At 38.8% G+C, this 13,628-nt stretch overlaps 1 protein-coding gene across 2 annotated transcripts; it reads right to left on the bottom strand.

Moving 5' to 3' along the window:
- Positions 1-1,248: 1,248 nt before the first annotated feature.
- mapk14a (mitogen-activated protein kinase 14a) lies at positions 1,249-13,217 on the bottom strand. 2 transcript variants are annotated; one of them, XM_020648277.3, is made up of 12 exons: positions 12,839-13,217; positions 10,738-10,867; positions 10,525-10,583; positions 7,070-7,181; positions 6,560-6,589; positions 6,194-6,241; positions 5,980-6,094; positions 5,796-5,867; positions 5,016-5,095; positions 2,807-2,885; positions 2,529-2,702; positions 1,249-2,393 (listed from the first exon to the last, which is right to left on the bottom strand). In XM_020648277.3, the coding sequence occupies exons 1-12, from the start codon at positions 12,955-12,957 to the stop codon at positions 2,329-2,331; spliced, it is 1,083 nt and encodes a 360-aa protein (XP_020503933.1). In that variant the 5' UTR covers positions 12,958-13,217; the 3' UTR covers positions 1,249-2,328. The 2 variants fall into 2 exon arrangements, with proteins under 2 accessions (XP_020503933.1, XP_020503932.1); XM_020648276.3 differs by lacking the exon at positions 5,016-5,095 and adding an exon at positions 4,503-4,582 and having other exon boundaries at positions 12,839-13,216.
- Positions 13,218-13,628: the final 411 nt, after the last annotated feature.

The following is a 13,628-nucleotide window of genomic DNA, read 5'->3' as shown; positions in this document are numbered from 1 at the left end:
GACTATATTTAAGTTTACAGTAATACATTGGCTGCAAAATGTTTTACAATTCTGCAATTACCGTAATTTAGGAATTATAGAATTGTAGAACATGTAATATTGGCTAATTTGTGGCTAATTTTCCAACACTGTCCTTGGCAAGCAAATTGTTTTGCTTGTGGCTAAAATAACTAGAATGAACACTAGGGTTCAATAATTGTCAGGCAAAATGTATTGGGCTTGTGTTGAATTAAAAAAAACTTAAGCTTATGTTGATTTAATAAGATATTACCACAAAGTTTATTCACAGTGGAGACTGATTTGACACTGGTATACACTGTAATAAAACCCACACCATTATCAACCTCCATTAGCATTAGTTTTCAAGTTCATACCACTAATTGTCTTTTTACAGCCATACTGATAAAGTATTTTTGTATATTCGGTGCTGACAATGATATGGAATCTATTTTTTTTATCTTTATTTCCTAATTAAATAGTGCACATAGGCAAGGGTTACTTAAAAGTGGACGATAAACAGTTGTGACCAAAACAAAGTGAGGGGCAGATATAAGCCTACAGGTAAATAACAATGGCTAAATTTATCTTTAAAAAAATCCTATAACATTTCAAACCTGACCTTTCTGCACAATAATTTCCTTCAATTATCTGGTAGATAAATAATAATAATATCAGAACTCTGGTCTATAAAACCAGGCCAGGGTATTGTTTTAGCATGATTTTGCCAGGGTCTTGAAAACAGATGCTTAATATGAATTTGAAATTTTCTTTCAACAATGTGACACTTTAAGGACATTCTGTATATAGATGTCAATTTAAAAATACTGATGCTTGACCCTGACAAAAATGCAACAGCCAAGCCTCCTTACAAACAGGTGATTCATAGGAAAGCCAAGACTTTATTTTTATTTTTAAAATCCTATTACTTTGAGGACATTTTTTTTTTATTTATTTGTAACTTCCCAGCCAATCTTCTTTTTTTTTTATCTTAATTTTTAGTTGATCTGTTTTGCTAAAAAGCCTTTAGCAGTGTGGTTATGTCACTAGTCATCGTTGTGTGCTTTAAAGTAAAAACGTGCATTAAAGGGAAAAAATATTTTGTTAAAACAAATCTTCCACAAGAAGTCATTCACATCCGTTCATTACGGACTTCATTCTCAAGTAAAATCCCGAAGGAAATGCTAAAAAATGTATTTTAAGAATAGAAAATGAAACAATGCATATGAAATTGGAAAAGAAAATCATAGGTCTCTTAAAAATAAGTCTTTATTTTGTTAAACAAAGGACTGAGGATAGTAGTTAGTCTGCTGGACTGAAAATAGTTTAAGGGATCTTTTGATTGTTGTCTATAAATACCACCTCCACAAAGTATAAATACATCTGAAATCCCTCTTTTACACATAAGCTGTATTTCAATTAAAGATTATAGCATGACACTTAAATTTCCTGTAAACCGACAACACACTCTCACAAACGCACAAAATTCTTAAACCGATTGACAATACTAAAAGTGATTGTTTCATAACATAACCACAATTAAAAAATATGGCACAGATATTTACATGTTTCTGAGCAGAGCCTGTGCCCCTGAATATTGTTTCCTACTTCTTGGGTGCCTTATAAATTACACTGTCTTTAAAACAGCAGAGGATCACAGATTTCTGTGTAACAACAGAGAGCTTGACAGAGCATCTCAACAGTCAAATAAACAAAATGTGTGAAACTCAGTGTAGCCCCAAAAATAAGTGTCAACACAGAGCAGCCACATTTTCAAATTGTCAAATGTCTAAAAACATTCAATCTACTCCTGTCACTACTTTGAAAGTAAGTTCTATTTCAATACAGGAACAGTGACCTACTGCTATGTGTTACAGCTTGGTAGGGTGAGTGATACACTAGCATAATCCTGTAGATGTACAACAAAAGCTTATTCATAAGTTACTCAATAGAAAATTTAACACAGCTATAGGTCCAGGCATTTCAGCATCTCAATGTCACAGTGACGAGTCATCAAAGTCTAAATTTTTTAAAAAATCAGAAGAATAAAAAAAATTATGTCAGCTATTGGCATAAAGTAATATTTTCCAGCAAGAAAACCATCAACATTAGTGGTTCATAAATAAGAAAGATGATTATTGGTGGAGCTCATGCTCTGTCTATGCTGGTAATATCTTCCTAAAGGGAGCTAATAATGGATCATTTCCTGGTTAATTAGAACTGACTGGGGCAGGTTGGCACTCTGATGCAAGTGTGTCTGGGAGACTAACACCAATGCACATGTTCAAGGTTGTTTGAAAATGTTGGCGAAAAGATGCGATGTGGGCCGCGTTACTCCATGTCCTCCTCGTCAAAAATATGTGGCTCAAAACTACACAACTCCTCGTAGGTTAATCCTGGAAAGAAAGAGAAAATGTTCAAATAGAATAAAGGTTACTCTACTGTTTCCATAGCAATGAGGCATAATATTTATAGATAACAGGTATGTGGATATATAGATTTTATGCTGATTTTTTTTCTTCATTACGCACGTTTCCACTCTTCAATCTCCAGCTCGCGGCTCTCAAAGCTCTGGTCGTACGGTTCTGCCTCGGGCTCGTCGTCTGGGTCGTGGTACTGAGCGAAGTAGGGATGAGCGAGAGCCTCAGCTGCTGTTATCCGCTTGTCCGTGTCCAAAACTAGCATTTTCTCCAGGAGGTCCACAGCTGTAAAATAAGTTTATCTGTAGTCAATCTAATAAAGACTATGATGCCTCAAATACAACATGTAGTGAGGCCAAAGTTATGATCCGAAACGGTTCTGGCAGTACCTTGTGGGTTGGCACCAATGAACACGTCAGCAAAGTTCCTCTTGGGCATATGAGGCAGGGAGCCGATGTAGTTTCTGGCCTGGGAAAAGAAAAACAGTCAATCAAATTTAATCTCCTACTAGCCGCAACGTGTCGCCCGCCATTCATCACTGCCTGTTTCATAATGCTCCAACATTTTCACGCGTCTGCTTCTCTTCAAAGTAGCCACCTGCATCCAATCATTTCTGTTCACTGACATCATCTCTCAAATCTCTGTCTGCAGGTGTGACTGTACTGCATCCTGTAATCTTGAATGCCTGAAAAAATACTAATTTGAGTTGTGTTTCTAAAGCTCATACCCTTCTGTAGTATATGCCACGAGGGCGCATTACTTTTGTTTTTGCAGTTTTACAGGAAAGCTAATTATTTTACCCTTATTTAAAGTCCCCACACAACCATGGTTGGCTGTGTTTTCTCATGCCTGACGTTGCTGATCATCGCGTTTACAGTAAACGAGGTGATCCTGAGACAAGTTTTTACTGACCATCAACCACAGAAGTTACAGCCATGTAAACAAAAGAATGTAGTTTTAAGTTTTAACAGAAAATGTTGTGACACTTCAACTGGTATGCACTTGAAGTTGAATGTATGTCTTTTATTTCTGTTGCCACAAGGTTTTGTTTTTATGGGAAGTGAAATGAAGCAGTCAAAAACACCTTGTGTGAAAGCTATGTGTAGCTTGTGCCAGATGTGTGATTAACAGCCCTGATGTGTTGTGTAACAACAGCAAGATGTCCTAGTGTGATACTGCATTGTAATGTACTAAAAAAAAAAAAGACATCTATTTTATGTCACTGCTCATATCTTTTCATAGTTAATAACCTCTTCGTGTGGCTGAACATTTTTTAGATTGCAGACCAAAACAAATTTGTTGTCATCCTTAATTAAAAAAACAACATGTATATCTATGTTATTAAAAGAACATGTCAACAAATGTGCAACAGAAAAAGAGAATCACAGAACAAAGCAGCTCTCCTATGGTAAACAGTGTTAGTAACAACTGTAGCTCCAATATGCCTGGATACTAAACACCAAGTGCACTCATACCATTCTAAAACAAACAAGTGAAAGGACAAGCTCATAAAACGCTTTAACCACAAACATTCAGGGGCATTCTGCAATTATTGATACAGTCAAATGAAGCAAGCGTGTCAGAAACCACACAATTATTGTGATTAAACTGGAAAATTGAAATCTTGAATTGCTAGCAGTGCACCCCCAGAGGCTGTCCTGCTCCTTATTACAGTGGTTCTCAACTCTTCTAGCCTCAGGACCCACCATCTACTCCTCCATGAGAAACCGCAACCCAAATCTCATGTTCTTTAACCAATCAGAATTATTATGAAAAGTGTGCAGTTTGGACCTGTGGTGGTACTATACGTGCAACAGAAACAGGAAACTGAACCCAAAAAAAGAGCATTTAAGCATTTTTTAACACGTTTTATTTCCAGGCACATTTTTGCGACCCACTTTCGGTTACTGACCTACCAGTGGAGAACCACTGCCTTAGACCTTACACTTCCCTTAACCAAAGTGGTATAAATTGCGCAAATTAAAACAGGAAGCTTAGCCAAGAGTTCCTTAAAAGCAAAGAATGACTGTCCTCCTGCCCTGCTCTGCTGTCTGGTCAACAGTCAGACCGGTTGGTACTGCTCACCTCGGGGCTGGGCATCCTGCTTATTAGAGTTGCTGGGGGCGTTCCTGTCAGACGCATTATCTGCTGAAGCTGGTTTATATCTACGAAGCTTGTGTCAAGGGGTGTACAGCGACAGAGCACAGTTGGTTAAGAAGCTGCTTCTCAATCTAACAAGGTGCGGTTAAACTATAGATGCACAACAATGTTATATTGAAAAGTAAACTTCAAGCTTTGACACAAAATGTTAAGAGGAGGGTTGTAGATGTGGAGGCAAAACAACACAATACTTTTGACACACAATCAGTGCAAGGCAGAGTATAATCACCCATGTCATAATCAAATACAGGCAAGCATGACCTAATTCACACAGCTGAAGAGGCAGAAAAAAAAAAAGAGTCTCAAAACCACAAAGCTAAAGGGTGGAAAACATGCTGTCAGTTAGGTAGCAGATTCACCGATTGTTGCACTTCAAAGAGGCATGTTTGGAGCAGGAAATGGGTTAGAGAAAAACCTTGCATAACTTTGTGAACTCACAGACTCTGAAGATATTTTCATCAAGAGCTCGGGCCCTGGGGTTCCGACGAGCAGCAAGATTAGCTTCAACTGGTCAATGTCTACCGACAACGGTAAAGGAAGACCAGGTGTTGAACGAGACAAAAGTTGTAATCTGAATCTCTTGTCTTTATCATCACTTTAAACCCATCTGTGATATCATATCCGACTTTACTTGCTTTATGTTTTTACACATTAGATGCAGCAAAAGAAAAGGCTTTCAGTTAAGAGGAGATATGGCATAAAGCTGGGAGAAGTGGAGGCAGCAGTACTTTCAATACAGAAGCACAGTCCTTAGTCTGAAAACACTGGCCGGGAGAGAGAAAGATAAAAGATATTGAGTACAAATGAAGAGCTTGGCAGTGGTGCAGGCAGAAAGTGGACCACAGCCAACAATGCACACTGACTGTGAAGGAAGAGTTGAAGCACGCTAGTAGAAACATTAAAGCAAAAGGGCATGTCAAGCCAGAGGGGATAGTGAGAACAGGTACTATCAGTGATACATTTTTAATATGAATACACCTCAGGTAGTGTCACGTTGGAAGAAAAGAGTAGGTTACGATGAGAGAAAAGAGAAGAGTAGCATTGTAGATCAGTTTCTGCAACAGCACTGGTAAAAAAAATAAAAAATAATAATAAAGAAATCAGTACTTCCACAACAATGTGTCAATGTGTGTTTAACCTGTTCGATTTGTTATGCAAATGCTGTGTCAGCAGCTATTAGAGAACAGTACATTCTGTACTCTCAAATGAAAAGGATACGGTCAGTACCAGGAAACAGAGTTCTTCCAGTGAGGAGTTCTGCCATTATACAGCCCACTGACCAAATATCCACTGAAACACAGAGGAAACAAGACACAAACATTAGGACTCTCCTATTGTCGTGTAAAGGAGTCACTGGGGGATGAAAAAGAGCTTCTTTTTTTTTTTTTTAAATGTCATCTACCTGTCATGTTGTAATGCATCCAGTTCAACATGATCTCTGGCGCACGATACCAGCGGGTGGCCACATAGCCGGTCATCTCATCGTCAGTGTGCCGCGCCAAACCAAAGTCCAAAATCTGGGAGCAATTGAATTGCAGAGAAGCAGAGAAGTTTGCATAATATTCACTTTTTGGATTCATGACGGGGAAAGAAGTTTGAAATGAGAGTTAACGGACCTTCAGCTCACAGTCTTCATTCACCGCCAGATTACTGGGTTTCAAATCCTGAAGGAAGAAAAGCCAGGAATGTGAATTTGGGTGATCTGCATTATTAGAAAACATTCCTATTTATCATGAGAGAATACATAGCTGCCCTTTCTTTGTTTACGTTGCAATAAAAACACATTACATCATGAACACTGTGTAAAAGTTAAGTTCCTGTTTATGACCTATTTTCTCCTCAGTGTGTGCAGAGGGACTAGGCTACAACTCTGCCAAGTGGAAGATGTCATAAACCCTGACACAGTTTTCCTTCTTTTTTTAACCTCATCCAGGTCAAAGACAAAGTGACATCAGTCTCACATAAACAAACAAGGCACTTACTCTGTGTATGATGTCAGCCGAGTGGATGTACTGGAGAGAGAGGGAGAATATGAGCTATTAATCACATTATTAGTTTAAAGATGTACTGATTTAGAACTCAGTTTAATGTGCTAATTAGCTAAGTTAGATGAGAAGACCAATACCTGGCTCATATTTGTCTATTTGATAAGGACAGGAGAAAGATTAGTTTAGTGTATCAGAGAGTTAAACTGAAAACAGAGGGGAAAAGGCTCTCCCGTCTCTGATCAAAAGTAACAAACTTCACCTATCCTGAAGACCTTTTCTTAACTCACAAAATGACCAAAGTCAATTTCTTTCCTGTAAATAATTGTTTTTTTGGCTTGGAGAAGTTACTTCCTGTGGTCCTATTGTCGTTATGAGGCTGCCAGGCAACCAACAGAGACTTTAGTTTATATGCTTAGCCAACCAGACACAATCAATGGCCAGTGGTATCAATCTTCTCATTTAACTTGTTCCCAAAATGATCATTATTTCTTTAAATGAGCTCACCTTTAACCCCCTGAGGATCTGGTATATGAGGAACTGCACATGGTCGTCTGTGAGCTTCTGACATTTCACTATGTTGTTAAGATCAGCCCCCATTAAATGAGTCACAAGATACCTGGGAATCAGAAGACTGTGGTCAGAGTCTAAAAGGAAACTGTACATACTTGTTTTTCTCACTTCAAAGAAAGCCAGATGGATAGAAATGAACATATTTGCATTTCCTACAACTTCATCCAAAGTTGTTTGCAGTGTGAATCTAATTTCCCATACGGCTATATGAGCTAAAACCCGTTTAGCTTCTGCTTCTTTAGACTCTCACTTCTCTCCAGAGACACTAAAAGGCCAAGCCCTTCTCAGATGGAATGTAATTCAACAACATAGCCTACCCATATAAATGGGCTTAATTGGACAACATCAGTGGATAGTTTAAATTTAATCCAAGAGCTGTTCTTTAATGCCCAGACAGCACTCATGCAAGAAAGCAAGAGCAGGATAAAAAAGTGGCACCCTTGCAGGAACAAAAAAAATAAAATAAATACACAGAGCCATGTGCTGCTCCGACAGTCTGCTGCTCAACAAATACCCATTTCATGAATACTCTTCTATTCACACCCAGCACACAGTGCAAGGCCTTAAAATAGCACCCAGTTGCGTTTGAACTTGTTCTCTGCAGCACACAGGGACACAGACACTCTCGAAAGTTCATTGGCCTTGGAAAAAAAAGGATATAAATAGTGACCTCTGTTTTCTCTCCTATTGAAACAGAGCACACGGCTGCAGCAGCACAGGGTTGAGACTCTGTCTGTATTTATAGAGCCGAGGGGAACCACACTTACAGTACCTGCATAGCTGAGATTTTTCTTTGATATCGTACTGCATTCAGAACATTTACAATGTTCCAGCAGATATGCCGATAAAGAGAGCCATAACTCACTCAGACTTTCTATGACTCAGCAGTTTTTCTTCTCTGTGGTATACGAATAAATTCTCTTTCCATTCAATCCAGCTATTCTCTCTCCCTACTTTTTCCTTTCTCTCAGAGACTCAGGATCACACACACGTCTACGTGTGTGACCTTGTTTTGCCTTCAAACACAGCTCTGATTATGAGGAAGATTCTGTGCAATGTTCTGTTCCAGATGGGACTCATAAAACATGGACTTGTGATGGGGATTCACAGACAGCTATACAATGGATGCAGCAGAAGTTTCATTTATGTCTCTTACAAACAGAGAGCAGAGGAACTGACAGCAGAGGTGACACTGTCTAAAAGGGGTGTGAATCTTTCAACATCTCACCATTCAATTTGGACTCTTGGGTCCACGAATCGGTTCAAAATCTTTTTTCCAACCAATTTCCAATTCAAAATACATTCCTATGTGTTACAAATCAGTGCTTATTTCAGGTTCAATTTCAGTCTAATGTGCAATTTTCTTAAAATGTGTTGAAAATAATACAGCTTTTACATTTGCAATGTTCTATCAGCTGATTGCAATGATTTAAATGCACAGAGGAATCCCCAAAACATAGATAACATTTATTTATGCTGATCTAGCAAAATACAAGAATCAGATCTGTGGGCCAGATAAATATCAGAAACTTGACAGGGAACAAAATTACATGGTCATAAATCTAAAGCCTTTTCAAACAGACCATGGATCTTGTTATTTTTATTTTCTGTTCAGAATTGGCTGCAGATCAGTGAAGTGATGCGGTGTGTGTCAGTCAGCAGTAGTTGGCCGTTGTTCCACTAATTTTAACTCTCCCCGGTGGCATATGATGTGAGCGGGGGCATTGGAATTGCTTCCGCCGTACTTCACTTTCATTTTGCAGACGCGTAATGCCAAACAAATCGGGTCAAGCTTCCTCTTATCCGCGGGATCTTAGAATCCACAGTGCACTCTAACACTTGTCTTCAACGATAACAGGAAGTGTCATATGTTTTGCTGCTCCATAGACAGTTCAGGCAGTAGATACGTTAGCATGTCGGACACAGGCATGCGTACATTACCGATGCTGAGAGCTAGCTTATGTTAGCAGCGCGGCTGACGAGGCAGGACTGACACACCCGTGCTGCAAACTGGCTAATGGTGAGAATTTACTTAGGACGTAAGCAAGTATGCTTTCAAAAATAATCAATTGACCTTACACATTTACCATCTCAAATTAACTAAAAGATTAGCTCTGTTTTGGTACTTTGTTGCCAATAAGCTTCAATTTCGACAGCTTTCAGGAATTGGCTTGCATTATTGGTTAAAAAAAAAAATTACCCAACATAACGTGTCTGTGACTTCTTTTTTGTGTTGTCATGGTATTAAAACAGGAATCTATATCATTTGGTTATCGGTACAATAAAAAAAAAACCCTAGTCAAATCTAATGTAGCTTTAGGCTGCTCACGTCAGGAAAGAAGAGGAACAAAGGTCTAGTGAACTCATGTCTAAACAAGCAGGGACACCACTTCCTCACATGGGGAAACTTGAAAGACTTTGGAAAGATCTCAATACACAGGCATGACCACAACACAACCCATTCTTGAAAACGAGCCAATCTGCTCGTACACAGAGGTTTCAGACGACACCTGCAATGTGACATGGATGCAGAGTCTTCTGCAGTGTTTTAAAGAAACGCTGGCCCACTTTCTTTAGAAGGAAATCAATGCACCTTTATGAAGAGCTGAATTGAGACCTGTGCATGTGCAATAGTTACATCACAGGACGTGAGATCAGTCAAGTGACCCAGCAGCATGTCGTGTGAAAATCATAATCACGACAATTAAACACGATTAACATCTTAACACAAAAAAACAAGAAATAAATGAAAACAAATGAGTGAAAAAATATTAATCTATAAAGATAATATACATAAACAACTATGTTTTTAAAGTAGTGGTGAAGTGCGAACAAAATATGACAAACACTTTGAAACATTTACCACACATGACAAACACAGCACAGTAATCGTTTAGTCTTGATTATCCTGTTTTCATGATCACAGGAAGCCTAAATCGCAATTGAAACTCGATTAATTAACCAGCTCTAGTGTTTGTGCAAAAGAAACATTCCTCAGACAGCCTCCCCCGCCGTCTGAGGAATGAGTCATTGTCTCACTGACCACTTCCCATTTTTGGCAACTTTCAACCACAACACACAATAACTACCTGTTTGTCAGGCACACATGTTTCACAGAGACAGAAATCAGGAAGCAAAAGGGGGGAAACAGTGGGTGAAATAACTCCTGTGACATGCAGAGAGGGCGGACAGTCGAAGAAATGTTCCAGCTTTAGTCAGCTGGCCGGTGTCCAGGTGTTTCCCAGCCACAGCTACGATCCTCTGCTGCTGAGAAACTAAAGGCTGCAGTTTGTTGAAAACTCTTCTTACATTATGTTAAGGAGTTACTGAGATTAACCCAAAACAAGGGACGGAGGGAAACTCAAAATTAACAAATGCATTACACTTACACGTCAGTGAATTCCTTTAGACTTGTAGCAGGGGAGAACACATCTAGGAGGCCAATCACCTGCAGGAGTATGAAAACAACTGTCAAATAAACAACACAAACCTGCATTGAACTGTACATGAAGCAAAGGTATAGAATGACTTTTAATAAGCTGATTTGCTCATGTCTGTTCACAAGCAGACAGAGCAAAAGGAAGAGAAATGTGTCCACTCACATTTTCATGTTTCATGTGCTTCAGCAACCGCAGCTCTCTGTACGTTCTCTTTGCATGGATGATGGACTGGAACGGTCTGGAGAGCTTTTTCACTGCTATCTTTAAACCAGTCTTCATATCATACGCAGAGCTGTTACAAAAATGGACATGAAGTTAGCTTGAACCTCACAAGTAATAACACACTTTATACCCTACATCTGCTTTCATACATCAGTTTTTGTCTTCATGAGCTGATTTGGGGGACACAAGCTCTAAGTACTGAAAACATACAAAACTCTTAGACTAGAAATGACCTTTGAATGAAAAAAAGAGTGTCATTTTTAGGACGGATGAGGAAAACTGTTTCAGTTCTGAATGGGCCAAGTGTGTTCCCAAAACCAAACTAGATTCAGTAAGAGCAGCTCAAGTCTGGTTAAGAGGAAGAAGACAAAAAAAAGGGCGACATAAGCAGAAAATGTCATCTCTCAGCAGATTGGGAGCAGGCCTGCAGACTGTTCTGCATTCTAATGGCTGAGTATCTCTAACACTTCCCCCTACTTAGCTCACTTAAACATGTTCACAGTCAGTGGACAGACACAGTTGAAGACTGCATGGACCCCTAAAGCAGTATTATCAGGGTTCTAACAATATCACAATGTAATGCACATGCAAAACATTACACAGGCCCTTACTCTTCTTGCAACCATCACTTTTTACATTCAGTTAAAATATTAATAATAATGTGGATTTTAATTGATTGCATCCTAAATTGTGTGGCATCTCATCCCAGCTGTAACTCTAACTAAAGCAGTGCAGTACTGTATAAATAGACTGTGCAGGGATTCTCGATTGACTTAGGTAGGGTCCATTATGTTAACACTGACAATAGGAGCCTGTGTACTGTTTGGAAAAAAAAAAAAAAAAAACAATCGCAGGCATTGCACTGGTGAGCAGACAGTAATCTGACCAGCAACAGATTATCATATTGCCCGGCAACAGCGCATCTGTCCGCTTTCATTTGCAAAACAAACATCTGCCCACTCAATCAAATGAATGTTGTGTCCTAGATAGTATCAGCACAACCCATTTAATCATCAGCCCATACAAAAGGGGGTTTCCTGTGAAAGCTTAAGCTTTTGACAGTTGGCAGCTATAAGGAAATGCACCTAACCAACAGGGTGTTCTGGAGTAGTCAAGAGGAGTACAAATACTGTATGGTGCTATTGTATACGTTTTATAAAGGGTTCATTCATAAAACTCACTAGACTTGGGATGCATTCAATGATGATTTTCAATATTGACCAATCAGTCCATTTTAAGACAATTCATAAATATAATCTTTTAATAAGACAATTTAAAAAAAAAAAAAACTCCAGAATGTCCTTTAGCACCAAGTCAAATTCCTTGTATGTGTAAATGTACTTGGTAATAAAAATCAATTCTGATTCTGATTTCAGCAAAATATTACTTTGCTGACAACGTCCAATTTGGTGCATTTATCTTTTTGACAATCCTCTCAACATTACTAAAAACTGATATTACAAGACAGTGACATATAACCCCAACAACTTTTTAAACATACTGTCAGATTAACGTAGGTAGAGGGGACAAAACATCTCAGCCATGTGGGACTTGCTTAGTAAACACCTATAATATCTTATCTCTTGATCCCAAATGTACTCGTGTTATTTTAATGTTACTTACATAAATCACCCAGATGACATTAATTACACCTCTGGAGAAAGAGTGTACATCTACATGATATGAGTACAAATACTTATTTTTAAGTTAGGAGTTTGATGAACATGCCCTCCGATCAGATAATGACCCAGATACTTTTTTTTAAGATTTCAAAGTATGAGTGAGCAGCTTCCTAAAGTAGGCCTTTGGTGTGCAGTTTAGTACATTCGTTGCAAGTTTTTTGCATGTGAATAATAGATAACAAGTCAACAGGTTTTCATGTTGAGAGGCACATCGTGTCTCCACCTTGTTAGCCAACAATCCTGTCGAGCTAACCTAACTTTAGCATCTGCAGCGCAGGCCCCGTCTAAATGAATGGAGGTTAAGTTAGGTGACAAGGCTAAACACACGGTTTAAAACTAATGGAGTGAAAAGTATTTACCTTACGGATCCGTAGGCGCCAGAGCCAACTGGGGACAAGCTTTGGTATCGCTCCGGGACTTCCCATATCGTCTTGTTGACGTCCTGTCGATAAAACTTGGGTCTTTCTTTCTGCGACATTCCTGCAGAACTAACTGACCGACCACCGACTTGACTTTCTGCTCCGAGGTGGGTAACGTTACTCCGAGCCCTGCAGCCTGCGTTCAACTTTTACCAAAGTAACGAAAAAGAGAAGCTAAATAAAGTGTTTCCTCTCGCTGAAGAACTTTTTTTTAACTAAATCTGAGTGTCTGCCTATTGCTAATACCGTCTGAGGAGTGTTTTAACTCTTCACGCTGTTAGTTCCTTCTCACTCAGCTTGCTTTCAGACAGCTCCCGAGATTTCACCCCGCTTGCAACACACGTCTCAAAGTCTCGCGAGAAACAAATGACTAGGGCTAGCCAAGCCAAAGGCAGAAAAACCTGTGCCACATTCATACCTACGACAGGGTAACATAAACCATTAGATCTTCCTCCACATAAGTATGTCAGCTTAACATGCCCATTAGTGTCTTAATGGTTTATTAAACTATCTTTTTTTATTTATATGATTTTTTTACCATTACTTTTATATTCGTCACTTTCTTTTACTTATTTTAAATGTCTTTACTTTAGAGCTGCTCTAACAAGTTGACTCACCGGGGACTGTACATGTCATCTATTCTTATCTTTAAAGTTTAGCATTGATGATTTCATGTGTATACATGTACATATGTAGTTTACATACAATATGTAAAAGCACAAAATTACCA

The sequence above is a fragment of the Labrus bergylta genome, chromosome 12 (assembly GCF_963930695.1).
Source record: "Labrus bergylta chromosome 12, fLabBer1.1, whole genome shotgun sequence".
Lineage (NCBI taxonomy): Eukaryota > Metazoa > Chordata > Actinopteri > Labriformes > Labridae > Labrus > Labrus bergylta.
This window is presented reverse-complemented; position numbering and strand designations above follow the sequence as displayed.

Excerpts from the sequence above, each read along its gene's own strand:
- mapk14a (XM_020648277.3), bottom strand. The coding sequence starts at position 12,957 with ATGTCGCAGAAAGAAAGACCCAAGTTTTATCGACAGGACGTCAACAAG. Across the intron at positions 5,868-5,979 it reads GATGCATTACAACATGACAG|TGGATATTTGGTCAGTGGGC; the intron begins GTAGATGACATT and ends TCTGTGTTTCAG. Across the intron at positions 2,886-5,015 it reads TGAAAATATCTTCAGAGTCT|GCCAGAAACTACATCGGCTC; the intron begins GTGAGTTCACAA and ends TTCTTTTCCCAG.